Genomic DNA, 22,854 nt, shown 5'->3' with positions numbered 1-22,854 from the left:
TTTTGATAGCCGGGCACCATCAGCTTTCTTCGCCACATTTGCTTATGCACCCATTTGTCTTCAGTGATCCCTTCGACACCTCGTGATCACATAGGCTGATATGTTGTTCCATGTGGGCTTTGTTGCTTCTGAGCCACCCCTCTATATTTTAAGCATTCTGTTGGGCCACTCTTCTTTGGAATGTGTATGAATATGGGTCTCCTCCAGTGAGTTGGCCAAGTAACTGTCCTCCAAATTTCATGGCATAGACTATTATATAAGCCCATGCAAAAGAAACTCGTGAGGTCCCAAATCAAAGTGCAGTGATAGAACTAGTACTGCCACCCACTATTGGTAGTTAAGAAATATATATATATATCTCCTAAAATACAGTTTTAAATAATACAAACCACAGTATTTCCTCCTGGGTAGAAATGTTCCAACATTTACAAATACAATACTAATCACGTATAAAAAATATAAAATAATTGCACTCAAACTGAATGCACCAGCAATAGCTATAAAATATATTTTCTGCTGGTATCGTGGATTGAATTGTGTCTCCTCACAATGCGTGCCCACTTGGCTAGGCTACAGTTCCCAGAACTGTGTGGCTGCCCTCCATTTTGTGACGTGAAGTAATTACCCTTCATTTTGGGAAGTGCTATAGATCCTAACCTCTAAATGTTCATAAGGCAAGGTTAGTAAGAGGTGTATCGACCTTACAAGAGGATATGATTCAAGTTACACTCTTACACCTTGACTCTAGTCATGAACTTACTCAAGTCCCACCTTTCTGTGAGTCACACTTCCATCTCAGAAGCAATCAAAGGAGAGAGAAGCAAGCAGAGAAAACAGGAATTTCACTTCCACCAAGAAAGAAGAGCCAGGAGTGGAGCATACCCTTTGGAACCAGGATCCCTTGGTTGAGAACCTTCTAGGCCCAAGGGAAGATTGATGCTAAGACTAATGGGGCTTTTCAAGGAACGCTGGGCCCATAGCTATTGCAAGGAGCCTATGGAGAGAGAACGCTATCTATCCCCTGGAGCAGGTCGTCTGAATTCGTACATCTAGCCTCTTAAACTGTGAGAGAATACTTTTTGTGGGTTAAAGCCATCCACTGTGGAATCCTGATCTAGCAGCACTGGATAACCAAGACAGCTGGTATCCCTTGCACAACTCGTTATATGCAGTAATTGCAGCAAAAATCAATAAGCCAACACAGTAAAAGATTAATCAGCTTTGTGATTGCAAATGGACTCTCCAGTACCAGTCTCAAATTCGTTTCAGAGTCCCTCGGAGAGAGTCTTCAAAACCCTTCAACAATTTTAATAAGAATGTGACAAAGTTTAGCATAGTTATCCAAAAATCTAATTAATTTGAAACAGAGGCCCAGATTCAACAAGGGGATAGCAAGTACAATTTTTGGCTTTGTTTTCTTTGCAAGCTTATCAAACAGCCTTCATATTTGTTATGAACCTACTTCTAATTCTAAACAACGCGATTCAATCGATAATTACAATCTCCTTTTTACTTCATGGAAATCTGCCATATAAAACTTGGGAGTTCCAAAACAGTACAGCTGGATTTTATAAGGTGCAACTTCTCTTTCAAAGATGAGGGAGAGACAAAGAGTTTGAGAAAGAGTCAAAAAAGACCCTCCCCAGCTGAATACCTACTGTGCGCCCGTCTCTCTTGTATGCATCTACGTTTCTTCATTTACCTTCTGACAAGCTCATTCTGGAATGCCATCCCTTCTACTGCAGAGAAGAAGCAAATGGTCCTTTCGTATTCACCACCCCCAACCCCCATCCACCAGCCAACATAAAACACGTTTACTATTTGGGTTCAAAGGTGGGTTATTTCCATTTTTCTCATGCCTCAAAAGGTTAAACGGAATAAACCAGGTTACAGGGTGGAGTGTGGGCTGGCAGAGTCTGGCTTCTCGTCTATCCTGTGTGGGTCCAGCCAAGTCACCGAATCTACCAAGAGCCTGGGGACGCAAGTGTAGCATGGGAGTATGCAAGACACCTGAGCTGGCCCTGCCTTTCTGGTTTCAGGGACCCTCTTGCTTTCAGCCGACCTCTCGAGTCACTTCACTTGGTGTCCTATGAGTGCTCCCCCACCCCTTTCTTTAAATGCTGGAGTTCCCCCATGGTTTTTCATCAACCTTCTCTTCTCATTTTATACTCTCCTTGAGTTACTTCAGCCACTTCAAAGGTTTCAATTACCAGAGGAGTCATTAAGACTAATTAGGAGCTGATGAATCACAAATCTTTACTTCCAGCCCAGATTTCTCTCCCAAGATTCGGAACATATCCAATTGGTTGTCCAGAGGCTCTTTAAATTCAACGGGGCCAATAAAACTGAATTCCCTACTTCTCCCACTCCTCCCTCATGCCCTCAATCTGCCGTCTGCCACCGGAGTTCACCATCTCAATGAGGAGTATCATCAGGATTGAGGTTCCCAAACAAGACATCAGAACCAATTCTAAGTGTCTCTCCTTCTTTCCCCATGGTCAGTCCATCTGGGGCTTACTAATGCTATACCTCCTCTAGTTCTTAAGTCTGTGCTGGGCCACCACCTTGGTCCAGGCCACCACAGTCCTTCATGTGGGCAGCCTCAGGTCTCTCCCCAACTCCACCCCCAAGTCACGCTCCAGATTATAGCCGGAAACATGAAATTTGACTATGTCATTCCTCTGTTCTCTTACGCCAGGGGTTCCCAAGCCGCGGCCCTTTAATACAGTTCCTCATGTGGTGGTGACACCCCCCAACCATAAAATTATTTTCGTTGCTACTTGATAACTGTAATTTTGCTATTGTTATGAATCAGGCGACCCCTGTGAAAGGGTCATTTGACCCTCCAAAGGAGTCGCAACCCACAGGTTGAGAACCGCTGTCTTCCTCTAAGGCCCTCCATAGTCTACCCCACCTTCTCTCCCAGCCTCGTTCATTCCCTCCCACTCACCATCCACACAGACAGAACCACAGCATGCTCTTTCCAAGTGCACCAGCCCTTCTGGCACCTCTGGGGAGACTGTGCTCTGCCCAAATCCCCTTTCCCAGGCAGGCCCTTCCTTCCCAGTCTCCCAAAGGCTGGATGGGTACTCCTGGTTAGTGATCACAGAGTGTGTGAGTCCGGGTTGACTAGAGAAACAAATTCACAGAGGCCCTTGTATATGTATAAGAAAGAGCTTTATAGACAAGAGCAATCGACTATTGAGAAAACGTCCCAGCCCAGTGCGGAGCAAGTCCGTAAGTCCGATATTAGCCCATATGTCCAATATCAATCTATAAAGTCCTCTTCAGACTCACAAAACACATGAAAAGATGTTGAACACAGGAAGATCGCAGGCCAGTGGGTGGGAAGTCTTGTGGATCCAGTGGCGCTGTAAGCATCTCAGCGCTGGTAGGGGTCTCCACATGGCTTCTCCAGCTCAGGGCACTAGCGCAGGTCCATGTGTCTTGTCAGCTTGTCAGCTGCTATGTCTCCCAGGGAGTGTGTCTGTGTCCCACCTCCAGTGAGCTACTTATCTCCGTGGCACCTCCGAATGAGGTCATCAAGCTGCGACCTAATTGACAGGCTAGACTTCACCCCTTAACTCTTAAGTCTCAAATTGACAACAAATTATGTAACTACCACACAGAGCATATTATAGTACTTATCACCATGCTTAGAAATTCGGAGTTCATCTAAGTCCTTTCATATTGAACTCTTTTTCTGTCAGTTTCTCCAACTGAACCATGTACTCTGTAAGGGCATGGAGTGTGTATAGTCGCTGCCCCCCACCACCCATCACAAGGCCAAATAAACATCTGTTACATGAATGAATGAGCAAATCAGTGAGTGAGCAAGCTCAGGTCCAACTCGATACAAGGGTGCTTCAAAGAGTTCATGGAAAAATTCCATGATCTCTTAATTCCATTTTCCCACAAACTTTTTGAAGCGCTCTTGTATTCACTATTAGCTTTGTGCCCTGGTGGCATAGTGGGTTACATGTTAGGTCTGTAAATCCCAAGGTCACAGGTTCAAAACTGCCAGCCTTGGGAGAGAGAGGCATGCAATTTGTTTATGCCTCAGCACCCTCAGCTCCCGGAATGGAAAGAACCCCTGCGCCCTCACTGCGTACAGGGGCTACAGAGACCCGGGGCGAGGAGCTGGCATCTGGGAAAGCAGCGCGGACAGTACAGGGATACGAGGGCAAGTCAAGAAGCACTGCCACAAAATCGCAAATACCCAAATGTGAAGACACCGTTTTCCGTGATCCTCCCTCAAGGCTGTACACTTCTGAAGACAGGGTTTCCATCTCTCTAGCCCACACCACATCAAAACAGCACGCTGGACAGCCTTGGGGCACTCAGCTCCTATGCTTTCGAACTGGTTTTTGAGTTGGGGCAGTAAAAAGAAGTCTATAGGCGCAAGATCAGGGGTGTAGGGGAGCTGTGGTGTGATTTTCCAATGAAATTCTCTTTGCCCTGCTTGAAAAAGTCAGTGCTACCTGTGAAGAATAAGCAGGTCCTTGTCAGGATGAAAAAGCTCCTCAGCATAAATGCCCTGGCCTTTCCCTCACCAATCCAGTTTTCCATTGCTTAAAACGTCTTCCCTGATTGTCCCGTGTGTGTCCTCTGAGAAAAAAATCTACCAGAATTACCGCTCTGGGGTCCCACAAACTTCCTGAGTGGCCTGCTCCGCCTTGAACTAGCCAGCAGACCCCTCAGAAGCCACCGTTTTGACTGAACTTTGTCTCTTAAGGTGTTTGCTGGGTTTGTTTTTGTTACTTTTAAATAGCATATTAAGACAAAAGTATACTAAGATGATCTGTATGCAGCTATCCACTGTTAGCAGAGGCACTTTAAGCACATTTTATCTGTGATAAGTGTATACATGTATCAGCAGGCCCTTTATAGCAATATTTTTGATTTAATCTTTTACTCCCTCGAGTCCAAGGTGCTACCCATTGCACACAGAGCCTCCTGAACGAATCTTGTAAGTCTTAGCTGGACCCTGTCTCGCGTCCAAAGAACAGTGCACAGAAGACAAATATGCATAACCACAGGATGACACCGACACTATGACACAAAAGCCTTAGTTTGTTGAACCAAGTAGACCTGAAAGTTAATGAATCGGTGTATTGAGGCTAAGCCAGCATTCTGTCCCTTTCCACCAATCACTGAATTACTATAAATAATACAAATAAGTACAGGGAAATTTTATGAGCAACATTGTTGCCCTTCTGGAAGCTTATCAATATTGCCTCCAATGGTGGAGTTATTCATCTGAAGTTTGTATGTGAAGTGGAGATCCTTTGAGGGCCCTGATATGTTTGTTGATGCATGCATGTAAATTTGGGGGTAAGGATAAATGGTTTTCCCCAGATTTTCTCTTTTTTTGGTTTTTGTTTTTTTTTTTTAATCATTTTATTGGGGTCTCATACAACTTAACACAATCATCAATTGTATAAAGCACATTTGTACATTCATTACCCTCACCATTCTCAAAACATTTGCTCTCCACATAAGCCCCTGGCATCAGCGCCTCATTTTCCCCCTCCCTCTCCCCACTCCCTCATGAACCCTTGATAATTTATAAATTATTATTTTGTCATATCTTACACTGTCTGACGTCTCCCTTCCCCTACTTTTCTGTTGTTCGTCCTCCAGGGAGGAGGTTATATGTAGATCCTTGTAATAGGTTCCCCCTCTCTAACCCACCCTCCCTCCATCCTCCCAATATCACCACTCACACCACTGGTCCTGAAGGGATCATCTGTCCTGGATTCCCTGTGTTTCCAGTTCCTATCGGTACCAGTGTGCATCCTCTGGTCTAGCCACATTTGTAAGGTAGAATTGGGTTTTCCCCAGATGTCCAAAACACTTGTGCCCCCCTCAAAACATACGCAAACACTGTCTTCTAGTCCCTAGCACTGAGTCTTACAGACGATAGGAGCTCGACAACTATTCGAGGGAAGGGGGCAGGTAGGGACTAATGCAGCGATAGTAACTACTCTCATTGGCCATGCCTCCTCGCTTTCTGAGCAGCAAGTCTCCCACACAGAGGGCAGATCGGGGTGATTTATTATTCTCCCTTACATTTATAACAGGACAATCTCCTAAATCTCTCGTTAGCAGGTCTTCTAACAGGCAGCATAATTGGTATAGTATTTCAACTTATAAGGAATATACTAGCTGTTCAGGTTTTTTTTTCCCGACTAATGATAAAATTTTCAAATTCCTCTTTCATCAATACTGCAAGCATGCCCCATTATATGTAGCCCAGTCAGTAATTACAGCAATAATCAATAAACTAACCAACTATTTGCAGTCCATCGTTAATTTATTCGTTTTCCCAGTGAAGACCCTAACAGTCTTCCCTCTGTCAGATGGCTACAAATTCAATTAGCGCACTGCTCCGCTGTGTCATCAGTCCCAGCTTCTTTCAATGATTCCTGATGCTCTGCTTGTGGAGGCCTCTGCTCTGTGGGGCTGACCTCTCACAGCCACACACCTGCCCTGGTAGTCAAAGCACCCGGTGAAGGCCATCTATTTTCAATGCCGAATGAACTGCTCTTCTGACCTATCTCAATTCCAGTGTCCTCAAGCCCCGAGACACCTCCCTGCCTTTGCCACAATGTACCTGTGATGTGCACATGTCCTTCCTTAAATGAATCCATAACAGCGGGCCACGTCGCATCAGGGACAGATTAGATGGTGGTGACAAAAAAAATCACTATGCAAAGTCTTCCAGTGAAAAGGCCAACAGGGAACGGCTCTGAGGCCTGTTTGTCAGCTACTGTCATCGGAGAGATGTGTTTTATTAATGATTGGGAAGCGAAAGAGACAGCAACTTGACTGACAAGGCTCTTGGTTTTGGATAGTAAAACGGTAAAGGGCTCTCAGGACGCTCCAGATGGTCCACATGGAGGCTGATATGATTCTCCTTGGAAGTGTCAGACGATGTGCACTGGCAGAAGGTCCCAAACTCGCAGGCTCGCCTCAGCGGGAGCTCTCCGAGCCATCGTCATGGTGAGCTCGAGCACTGTGTCCGCTGACCTTTCACCTCTTTCTAAACTGCCACAGTTCTGTGAGGCTTCTAAAGTAGGAGAATTTTAAATAGTAGCTTCAGGGGACCTGCCACTTAAATAAAACAGGACCATCAGGCTACACAGACAGTAAGCCAAATGGAGCATTCCATTATAAATAGGCTGCTTTCGTTAGTCTGTTCAAATGGAGTTTTGATGAAGCGTTGGCCTACTGTTCGGCTGCTGTTAATAAATGAAGAAAAGGCAGTAGGAAATACAGACCCAACATAGAGAAAAGCATCTTATTTTGAAGTTTTTAATGACCTTTGGGAACATATTCAGTATGTTAACAATTTACTGAATTCCTCTAATTGTACTGCATGGCTGCAAATTTACAATCCCGTTCAGAAATATATAGAAAATACCTTCTTGCTTCGAATAAAAAGCACAAAGCCAACAAGGGTCTAACACCTTTGGCATGCCCCACAGCAATCCCACTGCTAGATGCCAACCATTGCCTTCCAGTTCATGTCCTCTTCCAAGAGAAGCTCCCAGCCCCAGCCCCAAGGTGGATGGCTGAAATACCTCCCAGTTCTGTAGGGCACCTAGCGGTGTGGCTGTGCTGAGCCCTCGGCAGAAATGGAGCTGAAATGGGAGCAGAGCCACAGCAGCGATGAAACAGCCATGCCCAAAGCTCGTATCCTGAGAGTCCCCAGAGCGGCCTGCTGCCAACCTTGTGTTCATTTCCCTTTGCTTCCGAGAGCCACGGAATGCAACCTTTGTCCTGACACTAATTTGAATATGCTTCTGCTCCTTGCTAGCAAACAAGCCACATGATCTCTCACGCATTCACTACCAACAAGTCGGTCCCACTTACAGAGAACTACAGTACAGAGCAGAACTGCCCTCGGCGTTCCCCAGACTGGGTCTTTAAGGGAGCAGGGAGGCTCATCCTGTTCCTAAGGAGAGACAGATGGGTTCAAACCACTGACCTGATGATGAACAGTTCAGTGTGCAGCCCATAGATCACCAAATTCCTCAAAATAGTGCACAAGAGGCTAAATCAGGGCTTACTGGACCATAGTCTTATGGCATGACTCAGTCAATTGGCGTAACACAGCTTATAAAGTCTACATTCTACATCCCTATTTGGTGAGTCGTGTCTAGGGCCTTAGACACTTGTGAGTGGCCATCAGAGATACAACTCTACTTGCCCAAACAAACGAGAAGTAAGGAAACCAAAGACTGACAGTCTTACAAGAACCAAGGCCTCATCTACTCTGAGACTGGAACTAGGTAGTAGCCAGCTACTACTATTAACCATTCTGATCAAGACCACAATACATGGATCCAGATAAAATGGGAGAAAAATGTAGAACAGACTTCTAATTCTTAAAAAGTCCAGACAGTGTTCACTCCGGCAGCACATATACTAAAAGAAAGTCCACACTAACCAGACCAATTGATCCTACAGGACTGCCCAAGACTATCACCCAGAGATTCCCTTTAAACTCTGAAGGGAAACTACTTCCAGAAATCATGGTTCAGCTAAATAACAGATTGGCTCAAAAAAAGAATGTCTCCTATAAGTAATGTGCTCTTTAAAAAAAACCGATCTACTGTACCTCGAAACCAAAGATGAGACAGTAAGGGGAGTTGGACAGAGAAAGTACATTATTGGAAACAGAATCACTAGACATGGAATAATGGGAATTAATGTGTGCATTGTGAAAAATGTAATCAATGTCACTGAACAATTTGTAGAGAGAGATTAAATGGGAACCTAACTTACTGTGGACTTTCACCAAAAACATTTAAAAAAAATTTTTTTTTAAATAATAATGGCTGCTTCATTTTTATCACCATTTCAAGGTCACTTCACAGTCCCAAAGGAGTCCCAAACATAGAGAAAGGAGTTAAGATAATCCGGGTTGGGGTGGGGGTAGGGGAAGTCTTTGAGGAAAAACAAAGCAAAATAAGTTGACTAACAACTTAGAGCAGGCCATTTGCTCAGCACATAAGCTCAGCAATTCTCTAAACAACACATTCAGTTCCTCTTCACTGTTTCCCACCCTGTCAGAATCTGAGGGGCTTCAAAAGGGTCAAGGACAAGGTCTACCATCTTTGATGCCATTGCTCCATAAACTTTTAGAAACCTTTCATATTACTTATATTACCTATTGTTCTTGAGAATTGCATTAAGTTAGAAAACTAACCATTTATTGAAGGCTGAGAAAATTTCCCATTTGCCAAGTATAACAAAGTAGGGTCTATTTAATATGGGGCATACCCAGAAACACCAATGAGAAAACGAACTTCCAACGTCTTTGTTCGTACAAAAGAATTTTTTTTCTAATCAAGGGCATCGAGGCTGTTAAATGTTCAACTAATAAGTAGGAAACTAATTTTTGTGGTAAAACAGCCTTGTAGACAAGGATAAACCTCATAAAACCTCAAAAGACCACAGATAATTTTTTACCTTCCTGTTCCAAACTCAGAGGCGCCCTGGTGGTACAGTGGGTTAGTGTTTGGCACGGACTAAAGTCAGCAGCTCACCCCCAACCCTCCCCCCACTGCTCAGTGGCAGAAAGAATCCGCCCTGTGCGTCCAGAAAGTGACAGCCTTAGAGACCCTAGAGAGCAGTTCCACTCCGTCCTATAAGGTAGGAAGCAAGTCAACAACAAAAGTTTGGGAAGTGGCCAAACTCGGGGAGACTAACATTCTAATTAACTAGCATTATTTTTCACTCTCAGGAAAAAAAATAAAAAATATATATATATATATTCACAAAGCACCCTCAGCAGAACCTCAATAGCATCATTTAAATAGCAATAAAATAACAAAAAACCAACAGCAATCACAAAAGACCTCTAAGCGTGAAGCCACTGGGAGTCATATCATCTGGGTCTGTGTCTAGGCTTTTACATTGATTAGCCACGTGATCTCTGACTGAATTTGACCCCCCCACCACCACCACCACCACCAACCCCGACACCTGCTGTCAAATAGATCCTGACTTGCAGCAATCCTATAGGGAAGAACAGAACTGTCCCATATGCTTTTCAAGCCTGTAAATCTTCATCGAAGCAGACTGCCTCGTGCTTCTCCTAGTAGGTTTGAACTGTCAGCCTTTCATGCAGCAGCCAAGCACTTAACCCACCATGCCACCAGGGCTCCCTGAATCTAGGCCGCGCAATGTCCCTGTCTGTGAAATGAAAGAACAGGGAACCAGGACCTCTTAGAGTACGCTCACCAACTCTACTTGAGTAACTATGATTTTAGAGGCAATCTTCGAGTTATGTAAACCAGGATGAAGCTAATCGTATCCCAATTTACAAGGTGCTACAGGGGTCAAAAAGTACTTGCCCTCCTGGTGTCCAGCATCTAACAAGGTACACGATGGTCAAGTACACCAAAGGGAATACTTACAGTCCTCGGCAACACAAGGTCTCTGCCACTCGGGGAGACATTACAGTAAAACTCGCCCCATACTTTTATGGCAATGTGGGAAATGGAATGAAGAGGGTGAGTGGACACAATGAAGAAAATGATTCTTGTTAATACTGCACTCCACTCACAAAGGCCTTACAGTAAGTCCTCAGAGAACAAGATATAATGAAGCCTTTACTACACATAAGGCTTTGGCAGAAACAGACATGAGTCTATTTACAAAAGCAAGATGGACTGCTGAGTTTCTTAATGAAAGTCACCTGAAAGCAGGGGTTCACTTTAAAATCGCCCCTTCCTAGAGTGGGGTCTCAATGATAGATCGAGCTTATGATGGATTAATAAACTGGGCTTCACCTGTCAGTTGACTCAATAAGGAAATGAAGGCAAGGTTACCGGACAACCAAGTCATGAAAATGGAAAGAGAAACGAAGCAGCACACTCTTTTCAAGTTGTCTGGGAAATGAGAAAGGGGGGTTGAAAATGAACTACATAAAGGGAATATTTAACAGGGTTTTTAAATAATTGGCAATGATCAGGTATTTAGTTTTTAGAAGAGGTAGATTTTTTATACACACACACACACACATATATACTTTTTCTAATAAAACTTTTCACATTCTAATTAAAAAATACTTTATGGAGGAATTAAAAAGATACAATAGTGTCAGAGGAAAAGCCATGATCCCAGAAGTGGAATATTCTAACAACATAACTTACAAGAAACTACCCTATAAACACAGATTGTTGATTAACACAAACGCATAACAAAACGCAGAGAACTATCACAATGTTCTGTGATAACGTTTGGCTGCTGAATTCTTTCAATACATTAAACATCTCCTTGGAGACCAAATTACTTTATATTTTCTTAAAAGACAATTTATTAGAGCTTTGTTTTCTTCTCATTATCTCTTAAAAATATATCTAATGAAAAAAGGAATATGACTTCTAAATAACATACATAAAATGCTACTAATGTGTGACAACAGACTTTGGCTTAATATGTTGGTTATTATTTAACAGCACACAACAGCATATTGTCATGACAAATCCTCACCACAATACAATATTCCACGTGTCACATGCATCAAAAACCACTGCGTGCCATTATTATGGCACACATAAAATTAGCAGCCTACTATGGCTGCTATTGATTTAAATAATTGATAAGTTTCCAATTAAAAAGGCAACATTTTCAGGTCTAATACAAAAATCTATTAAAATTACTGATTAAAACTTAGGCTTGTGTTGGTTCAAAGCCAGAAAATGTTTGCCTAAGAAAAACAACAACAACAAAGGTAATCCTGCAAGGTTGGGTTTTGTTTTTTTTTTTTAATTTTAATGCAGAGATTTAGGATCACTTAACATTTGTAATCAAACTGGGGGAGAATAAGTAAAGGAATTATAGTACAAAGTGTTTCCAGTTTTGCTTCCTCCCATATTGCTTTTAAAGAAATACCAAATTGACCACACATTTATTATGTTCTACATGCAAACCTAAGCTGATTTTTCTATATATATTTAGCTATCTGTCAGTATCTTCCCTAGGCCACCACACCAAATCCAGAGACAAAATTCTCCAGATCCTAGCAGAACCTAAAAAATAAAGACCAATGAAAGTTTTTAGTTTTAGGCTGGTAATCTTGAGGATCATCAATCAAAATGAATTGTGATACAAGGTCCAAATGATTCTCCTTATGATAAAACTGGTCCCCAACGGAATTTCAACAATAAGACGCAAGAGACATATCAAAATGACAACCACCCAATCTTGTACTTTTGAGGGGTTTTCTCTATTCTTTACCAGTTAAGTGTTTATTCAGTGACACCAGTTATTTCCAAAAGTGAGCAATATCGCCCCCTGCGGGTGCCGGAAGGATCCAAGAGGAGCTGCAAAAGCAGATACCTCCACTTTATCCCGGATGCTGGGCTAATAGTACCCAAGTTCTTCATTGCCAAGGGAGGGCCGAGCTCTTTTTTTTCTGAAAGGGGAACAGTAGGCCAGAGGAGTTTGGGAACCTATGCTGGACGCAAAAAAAGGGCAGGTGACTGCGGGGATTATAGCAACAGACACGGGGAAAGGAAATCCATGAAAGTCTGAAATGACTTAACACAGTCTCACGCATTTATTTTTATCTTCATCTTGAACTTGGTCCAAACACTCGGGATTGGGGAGACTCAGTTGCTATCAATATCTGTTGAGTGAACTAGTGAGACTTGGAGTCGTCAAACCCTAATCTATGAACCAGTATTCATCAAACATTTTCACCTCTCAGACCAAAGTAGCAAAAAATAATATTGTAGTGGATTTTACATACAGCCAACATAGCTCACTTAAGAACAATGGCCATCTTTACCTCTGGCATTATGCCTTGTCCACAGTTTGAATCTTTAACTCCCACAATTTTGTGTTTTCAAATCAAGTGATGGTAACAGTAATTTTATTAGCTCACTAATATTATCAATATGCTCATAAGGCAAAAGTAGGTTACCTGCTAAGGTCTGCCCCTTGATATCAAAATAAAAAATGGCTGCTTTGCACAATCTCATTACCTCAGAGTCAGTGAGCTGGACGATCTCTTTGTAGGAGCTACAAGTAGCTCCTGAGAAACCTTGGGAACTACTAGTTATAAGAAGAACTGCACAACAAAACATTAAGCAAATGCTGAATTTTCTCGAATAAGCTTACTGTTAGGGATAGAGATGTTACACGTATTTGAACTGAGGTGTTATAAAAACAGAAATCACTCAGCATTTAATAATAATTTACAAGGGTGGTGTGAGTGTGTGTGTGTGTGTTGTGAGAGAGAGAGACAGACAGACAGAGACAGAGACAGAGAGAGACAGAGAAACAGTGTAAGCCAATGAATGAGCATGGTATAAGAAGTTGAACATAAATTCCATAATTGCATTCATCTGGTTGTAAGATCCTGGGGAAGTCTCTGAGCCACGGTTCCCAGATCTAAAAAACAGAGATAACTGTACATACCTCGCAGAGTGATTACTAAAAGTAAATAAAATACCTCAAGCAACTGGTATATAGCAAGCTCTTAGAAATGGAAACTGTTGCTATGATCACCCTCGGTAATGTTCCCAAAAAAGGACAATTTGTCAGATCCTTCCAAAAGCACATTACTGAAAGCATACCCCTGTGTATGGTTATGTCAGATACTTAATGAGAGTTCACTGGTAATTCATTCTTGCAAGAGATCTATCTGAGAAAACCCGAACCCATCTGTGTGTGCTTTCCAAGAGTGTTCTTGTCACATTCTCTGGAGAGTTAGCCTATCTATCAATACCTGCGCTAGACCTTTCAGCAGACAATCTTCCCTGCCTTTCAAGGTACGGATGAGCCCAGCTCTAAATTTTCAGTACACAAAGACTCCCACATAAGTTAATGGGAAGTCAATGGGAAATTGACTTTTCCTGCTCTGTGCTGGTTGAAAGCAATGCTCTGTTAATCATGCCATTCTTCTTGTTCTCTTTCCTCCTACCCTAAATTAAAACTACTGGAGAAAACCCACACAGATTTATTTTTTTTTTTTTTACGGTTTTCATTACAATGAAACAACATCCTGGTTTAAGCAAAGGTCTCTCACAAACGTACAACCTCACCAGTTGGCTAAGGTGGTCTCTGTACTGAGCCACACACACGGGTCCTGGGTCCATGGGCTCCACCAAACCCCACTTTGCATTTGTATAGAACTCCTAACTTTCCACATCTATTGCCCCCATTGATGACTACAATGGCCCTGCGCAGCAGAAAGGACAAGTATTATTATCCACAATTGACAGATGAGGCAGCAGCAGCTCTGCAAGGTTAAGTGATTTGCCTAAGGCCAGGGAGCCGGAGGGGAGGGTGGTCTCTGCTCTTTCAGCCACAACACTGGGGAGGGCTTTGGAAACAGACTACAAACACAGAAACAGAGAGAAGAAAACTCCAATCTGGGCTCACTTTCACTGTGTGGCACTTGAATTTACCAAGCATCACACTAAAGTTTCTGAAGGACACTCCTTTCTCTTGTTATCTACTTTCCTTAGAAACAAATGTTAATGGGAAATTTCAGTGACATTTGAAACACGAAAGAAAAGTCATTTCTGGATAGATTCAAATCACTTGGATTCAGCAAGTAACCCTGTAGTTCATCTTGGGGTGGGAGGAGGGAACAGAACATAAAATAACTCAGAGCACCTCTTTAAACCGTGTTTCCATATTAAGCCTGCAGCTACAGTATACTATAGTCTGTTTCGAAGGGTGAAAGAGATCTCCAGTTGAAAGTAGATTTTGAAAAATATTTTAGAGCCCAGGGGTTCATTTTTAATGAGCCGTTACTTTAAGTACTGCATAAAAAATACAGGAAATTGATAGTCCATTTAGTCTGCACCATACCTAATGCAAAAGTCATTAAGATGCATTATTCTTAATGTTCATGATATGATCAGTAAGTGTACAGTCCTCTGAAAAGAATGCCCTTAACTTTCACATACGAGGATCTTTGAAAACCTTACATATGATACAGCGCAATGTTATGACAACTGTAATTTAACTTCCATAGCCTCACTATGCCTGGGGAACATCATCCTCAATTACATTAACATTCTAAAAAATAGTCCTCATTTGTAATATACTTACATATGACAGCATTGCCTTCATTTCTTCATCACTTCTCACTGTAATTCGATCACCATCTTCATCTTCATCTGTTTAAAAATCAACATAATGTAATGAGATTTATTTTTTAAATGTACAAAAATCATGCTAGGAAGGAACATGTACAATTGGTTTTTTACAATTAGATTATAAATTCTAAAAACTGTAAAAGACAAAAAACAAACCCTCAACATTATAGGTTGGGGGAACATTAGGGTCATTGATTAGTTTTCTTTTTCTAGCATCTCAATTAAAACCCAAAACCAAAAAACAGTGCTGGTTAATTCTGACTTCTAGCGACACTATAGGGCAGAACTGAGCTCCTCTCGGGGCTGGCAGGGCTGTGCCCCCATGGACGCAGACTGCACCATCGTTCTCCCTCTGAGTGGCCAGTGGGTTTGAACCACTAACTCGTCCGGTCAGCAGTCAAGCGCTTTCACGGAGGCACCACCAGGCCCCCTAGCATCTTAAAAAAAAATGGGAAAGCAATTTTAAGGATAGCCCAGATTACAACAATGCTTGTGTCATTCACAATACCTATCTTCAAAAAATAAGTATAACTAGAACAGGTTTGGTTTGAAAACTTAAAAAAAATAGAGAGAGAGAAAGAGAGAGAGAGATCAGTGTAGTTCTGGTAATAATACTTAAAAATGCTTCCCAAACAGCACCCTCTCCCTCGACTTCTCTGCTCTTCCTCTCTCCTGGGTATCTCCTGGGTAACTGATCAGTCACAAAAGCATGGTACAGATGACTATCATTTATTGACTACTACCAAAGTCAAGCAGGAAAAAGATGAGGTCGTCCACTGTCATAAAGATGATGGCAACAAATGTACAAATGTGCTTGGAACAATGATGTATGTATGGATTGTGATAAGAGTAGTATGAGCCCCCAATAAAATGATTTTTTTAGAAAAAGATTTACAACCTCAGAAACCCTGTACAGTGCTCATTATGAGTCGGAATCAACTCGAAGGCAGTGGGTGAGCATACACAAGGTGCCGCAATTTGTGCTTCCTGTGCAGCACTTCATCAACAATCTAACAACAGCTCCCTGATAGCGGCATCCGCTTGGTCACTATTCTCCTTTTAGAAGAGAAGAAATGGGGGTCTTTTTGGAAGATGAACCCCAACACACGTGGTTCCTTAGTTCATGCTACCAGCAGCTCATTCTTTCTCTCTCGGGGCAGTTTCGTCTGTATTGGGTATTCTCTGATCATCAATAAATTGCAGGGGTCATTCGTGTTACATTAAAATAATGCAACAGTTTTAAGAGGACTTTAGAAAACACACAACCAGAAGGTAGCCATTTGGATAGATGTGATCATCAAAGGAGCCACACTAAGAAATAATCTACCGATTTAAAAAATGTGTCTCTTATTACACACATTTTAAAGAAGCTCTTCAAAAACTGCTTTCAGAACCCGAGGACAGACCAGATGAGAATATTCTATCTCATTTGTTGACCCCAAATAGAACTGTTGGCCTGGTCCCACACCCACACCATCTGCCAGGCAGGGCGCAGAATGACTCTGGCTCTTTCTAAATACTGAGAAAGCTACCTCATCCTCTGAAAGACAGCGATTTGTCAGTGGTGACAACAGCCTATGTGGTCGGCTTTAACTGCACGGCTGAAAACAATGCCAGAACTGCTTGAGCGGCGGGAGCCTTCCTGGAAGGAGTGCCCAGCTTCCTGGGACGACAAACTGGAAGGGCCTGACTCCTGTTTCAGTGCTTCAGCTTTCGTACACTAAACAATCATTAGGATTATTTTTTGGTCACTCGCGGGCTTATCATGACTCACTTGATAAGATGCAACAATCGCTCGGATTCGAGGTCTAGATGACCACAGACAGAATCCCATCATGAAGACAATACATTTGCGGGGCACGCTCTGGGAACTTTTACTGATTATACAGGGGCCTGGGGTTCAGATGTGGATCTTGTCTGCCCCTCACCTCAGTGGGCACTCTCAGGGACAGTTCTGAAGACAGTCCCTGTTCTGTGAGCAGTCTGGGGGAGCCCGAGGTGCTCTCTCCCAATTAGCCTATTTCAGAGCAAAATCCTTCTTCCTTCTTACCCTCAGCAGCCAACTGCAATCTGACAGCGGGAAGGAAATCAGCACTTAGGCCAGCCCCTGCTCAGTGGCCAAGCCAACATCTCATCAAGATGTTGTTTCCCAGGAACTTGTTCCTGGATCTGGCATCTCGGGGCTGGAGTGCCTCTCGCCGAGTGCCCCACCTCAATCGGAAGCACTGTCATCAAGTCACACTGTCTAGAGAGTTGGTAGCTGTGGGGAGTGGCTGCCATTATTAATCCACCAAGACCTGTCTGGTTTGGGGTAGGAAAGTGGCATATTGGTCACTTTCAGAAACAGAAAGGCTGCCAAGTGCCTAAGGAGTCTGTAGGAGTCTAGTGCTTTCTTTCTCTGTCTTTTCACAATGTCTGGACTCTCTAGAGCCAAACACAGGTAGGGGCTGGTGGTAGGAGCAGCCATTCTCCAGTTGTGGAAAAGCAAGGAAGGAATTTCCACATTGGTTGTAGATATTCAAAGGGAAGTTGAAAAGCTTTCTTTAAAATGTAGTAGATGGGGGGGCAGACACAGTGAAAGCTTCCCTCCCATCAAGTCTATTCCAACTCATTGTGACCCTACAGGACACAGCAGCATGGTCCCTGTGAGCTTCTGAGGCGGTAAATCGATAGCATAGCAGAGAGCCTCACTTCTCGGAGGGAGTGGCTGGTAGTATGAACTGCTGATCTTGCAGTGAGCAGACCAGCAGATGACTCCCCATGCCATCAGGGTTCCCCTGATGTAGTGGAAAGGTAATAGTATTATATAGCACCACACAGAGAGGAACTTACATTTTTGCTTTAAAATCAAGTCCAATTCTCTGTTTAAATGTAAACTAAAAAGTATTTATGCTTGAGAAGTCTTGAACTTGGTTAAAGAACAATTCCCAGCCTGAACATAATCTTTTTGTTTTTGTGAATCTAATTTCTGCACCAGAGCTAGCTTCCAAGATGATAGTTAACAAAAAAAGGCTGTCTAAAATGGATGCAAAAACAAATGTGGTGAAGAAAGCCGATGGTGCCCGGCTACCAAAAGATATAGCATCTGGGGTCTTAAAGGCTTGAAGATAAACAAGCAGCCATCTAACTGAGACACAATGAAGTTCACATGGAAGAAGCACACCAGGCTGTGTGATGAGGTGTCGATGGGATCAGGTATCAGGCATTAAAGACCCAGAACAAAAAATCATAGCATTGTGAATGAGGGGGGAGTATGGAGTGGAGACCCATAGCCCAACTGTAGACAATTGGACATCCCCTTACAGAAGGGTCACAAGGAAGAGACAAGCCAGTCAGGCTAAAGTATAGCACCTATGAAACACAACTTTCCTCTAGTTCTTTAATGCTTCCCCCAACCCCACTATCAGACCTCAATTCTACCTTACAAATCCAGCTAGACCAGAACACATACATGGGTACAGATAAGAGCTGGAAACATAGGGAATCCATGACAGATAACCCCCCCCAGGACCAATATAGAGGGGAGCGATACTAGGAGGGGAAGGGGAAAGTGGAAGGAGAAAGGGGAAGCCGATGACAATGATCTACCTATACCCCCTGCCAGAGGGACGGACGACAGAAGTGAGTGAAGGGAGACATCAGTCAGTGTATGACATGAAAAAATAATAATAATTTATAAACTATCAAGGGTTCATGAGAGAGGGAGGGGTGGGAAGGGAGGGAGGGGGGAAAATGAGGAGCCAATACCAAGGGCTCAAGTAGAAAGAAAATGATGATGGCAACAAATGTACAAATGTACTTGACACAATGGACGGATGGATGGATGGATGGATTGTAATAAGAGCTGCACAAGCCCCCAATAAAATGATTCTTAAAGCCTGTCTACATTCAAATTTTAATACATATAAGTCCTCAATAAGTACTGTTCACATGGGTTGGTATGGGAGGTGCATTTGTAGCTAAATAAAGCAATATAAAAACCTTTCCACAATTTGTTAAGAGAGGAATCAAATTCCAGAAAGATCATTGAAATCACATCGTCCCTGAATCGGGAACAGAGGGAAAAAAGGGGAGTGGAAGTGGCGAGTTCAAGTTCTCAAAGCCAGCTTGGACCTGTAAAGCCACTTGAAACAAGTCTGGAGTTCTATGAATCTCTGAAGGGATTACTGCAGTAAAAAAAACGTGAGAGAGGCCAGCTATCAGAAAAGTGTCCTGCCGAGAAGTTCCATAAAAGTAGCTATAAAACCCTACCAAGGTACTCCAGAAAACACCAAACAAACAAAACTGGAGGACAAGGGGCTAGAACAGCTTTTCGACAATAATTTTGGGGCCAAGTATTGAAGCTGTCCATCAGGCATCTGACTCTGAGAGAAAGACAGACTTCAGCTATGCCGAAAGAGGCATGCCAATCAAGCCTGGGGATAAAATCAGGCTAACATGACCCAGTCATTAATACAGCGTCCACATGGAAGAACACACCAGCCTGTGTGATCACGGGGTACCAAAGGGATCAGTTATCAGGCATCAAAGAACAAAAAATCATATCACTGTGTGCTCACCTCCATGATACGATTGCTGAAGACAAATGGGGTGCATAAGCAAATGTGCCGAAGAAAGCTGATAGTGCCCGGCTATCAAAATGTATAGCATCTGGGGTCTTAAAGGCTTGAAGGTAAACAAGCGGGGTGTCGAAGGGATCAGGTATAAGGCATCAAAGAACAAAAAAATCTTACCATAGTGAATGAGGGGGGAGTGCAGAGTGGAGACCCAAAGCCCATCTGTAGGCCACTGGAGATCCTCTTGCAGAGGGGTCTCGGGGAGGAGATGAGTCAGTCAGGGTGCGATGTAGCAACAATGAAAAACACAACTTTCCTCTGGTTCCTAAATGCTTCCTCCCCCCACCCACTATCATGATCCGAATTCTACCTTGCAAGTCTGGCTAGACCAGAGGATCTACACTGGTACAGATAGGAACTGGAAACACAGGGAATCCAGGGCGGATGATCCCTTCAGGACGAGTGGTGTGAGTGGCGATACTGGGAGCATAGAGGGAGAGTGGGTTGGAAAGAGGGAACTGATTACAAGGAGCTATATGTGACCTCCTCCCTGGGGGTCGGACAACAGAAAAGTGGGTGAAGGGAGACGTCGGGCAGGGCAAGATATGACAAAATAATAATTTATAAATTATCAAGGGCTCTTGAGGGAGGGGGGAGTGGTGAGGGAGGGGAAAAATGAGGAGTTGATGCCAGGGGCTTAAGTGGAGAACAAATGTTTTGAGAATGATGAGGGTAATGAATATACAAAGGTGCTTTACACAATTGATGTATGTATGGATTGTGATGAGAGTTGTATGAGCCCCCAATAAAACGATAAAAAAAAAAGCACCCAATCTTTTCCCCCCGAATATTGATTCTTTGTTGTTATTGCTGTTGTTGCTGGTTTCTGCCTTTCCCATCACTAATTCTATGTAAGTATTTGTTTTCTTGGCAAATTACTCTTTAGGGGACACTGCTGCACTCTTTAATGTTTGTGTGTTTTTATCCAAGAGGAGACTCAGTCCAAAAAACCCACTCATCTCCCTGGTAGCCACACCCAGGTGACGATTGGTAGTTCAGCTAAAAAGCCAAGGTCAATGGTAGCAGCCCCAGAAGAAACAATTAGCCTTAACACTGGCAGTAAGAATCCGCTTCTCTCTAAAGCCCATGAGATCATTGGGTGAGAAGCCAGCGAAAGGTAAAAAAAGGGATATGTGTGTCAAACAACTTAGAAAGACAAAACCCTGAACTACTCTTTAGATCAAAAGTTGGATGTAGTCCATCCAGCAAGTCCGTTTACCTGCAAAACCTGATTGGCTATAAAAATGACACCCACTGGACCTACACATCAGAAAATGTGACTCAAGTGGCACAAGGTGTTTCAACAGCACAAAGATGCCAGTAAATATGGGCGGAAAGTAGTGGCGCTAGGTAGGAAGAAGTAGGGGGAAAATCATTCGAACTCTTCTTTGTCTTACACAGGGAGGTTCTTTGCCATCTGACCAAAAAACGAATTCGTGGATATGACCAAGAAGGGGTGGGGGGGGAGGGAGTTGATACACTGGTTCACAGCGAGAATGCCAGGCTTCTCTCGTTGCCTGGAGCAGAGGGATATGATTTTCCAGCACATTAGGGAAGCAAAAGGAGAACCAGAAAGTCTATGTACTGGCTGGATTTTGTTAATGCCACTTAAAATGGAGGAAAAAATCCTAGCAAGATACCAAATAGAGTGCAGCAGATGGTAAACAAATATTATGAAGCAATCTTCACAAAATCTGCAGTGTGTCACAAATATACAAAATGGCAGAGTTTGGGGAAAGAGAATCATAACGGGCCATATGTTGTTAGCAATTTTATTTGAAGCAACATGCATCCACAAGAGCAACCAAGAGAAGGGGCATAAGGGGCAGGAGAGGAGGGGCGGTCAGAAGGGCAAACACAGGGCCTAAAATAAACAGCAGGCGCTGGGAGCGGCCTGCCACACAGCACCTACTGCAGTAACAAGGACCCAAGAGGGCTTCTGAGAGGTGCATGGTAGCTTCAACCAAGAATGTCAGAAAGTTAAGGCAATATATAATACATCATCTGTCACATCCCTTCAGTGCCAGGTGGAAGTCAATTAGAACTACAGCAAAGACATGTTTCTAAGGCAAGAGCAAAGAAATGAAACATAATGGCAAAAGTCACGAAGACAGCAAGAAAGAGAACGACTAGGAAAGCGGGGAAGTTCAGAAGTCCTCTGAGGGGCAGTCTGGTGATCTCGGCAGGACGAGACGAGGCCCTCTGGTCAAATCTTCATGCTCAAGCTTCCCTCGAGCTCCACACTCCTGCCTCCTGGCCCGCCTCTGTGTCTTTCCACCTCCAACTCATATTCTAGGGCCCATTATTTCCAGGAATGGTTCGAATGCGTACAACCAAAGCTGCACCCAGTGGAGCTTTTTTCTGGGATGTTTTTTTTTGGTGGGGGGGGGGTACCCCTCATATATGAAGGAGTGAGATTGCTGGATCAAACAAACAAACAAACAAACAAACAAGCTCATTGTCATCACGTTGATGATGACTTTCATGATCCTATAGGGCAGGGTAGAACCTACCCCCTTGGAGTTTCAAGACTTTAACTGTTTGCGGGAGTAGAAAAGCCCCTTCTTTCTCCTGGTGAGTGGCTGGTGGTTTCAAACTGCCGCCCTTGCAGATCAGCAGCCCACTACGTAACCACTATGCCACAGGGGCTCCATGATGAATCATAGAACAGTTCTATTTCTAGTTTTCTGAGAAAGCGTCATGCCATTTTCCATAGTGGTTGTACTATTTTGCAGTCCACCAGCGATGGATAAGGGTCTCTCCCACGTTTTTGCTAATATCTTGTTAAAGGTTTTCACTTTGTCTCTGGCAGGGGTGCTAATCTGTGTCATTTTAGCCAGGGTACTATGTTCTTTCAATATAGTTTTGATTTGCATCTCTCTAATGGCTCAGACCACAAATATTTTTCATGTTTGTTGGCTGCTTGACTGTCCTCTTTAGTGAAGGTTTTGGCCCTGTCCCTTGCCCATTGTACAACTGAGGTATTTTTCTTGCTGTTGAGTTGTTGCAGTTTCATACAACTTTTTTTCAAATCATTTTATTGGGGGCTCATACAACTCTTATCACAATCCACACATACATCCAGTGTGTCAACCACATTTGTACAT

General features: G+C 43.2%; 1 protein-coding gene across 2 annotated transcripts in view; it reads right to left on the bottom strand.

Moving 5' to 3' along the window:
* The window catches only part of MAP2K5 (mitogen-activated protein kinase kinase 5), a 285,287-nt gene that overhangs the window by 235,173 nt on the left and 27,260 nt on the right, over positions 1-22,854 (bottom strand). For both annotated transcript variants that reach the window (XM_004711938.3, XM_045285767.1), the window contains exon 3: positions 15,085-15,152. In XM_004711938.3, the coding sequence (XP_004711995.1) occupies positions 15,085-15,152 (68 nt within the window). The remainder of the gene's footprint in view (positions 1-15,084; positions 15,153-22,854) is intronic.

Source organism: Echinops telfairi, unplaced genomic scaffold (genome assembly GCF_000313985.2).
Source record: "Echinops telfairi isolate 266 unplaced genomic scaffold, ASM31398v2 ScPeMD7_7475;HRSCAF=8513, whole genome shotgun sequence".
NCBI lineage: Eukaryota > Metazoa > Chordata > Mammalia > Afrosoricida > Tenrecidae > Echinops > Echinops telfairi.
This window is presented reverse-complemented; position numbering and strand designations above follow the sequence as displayed.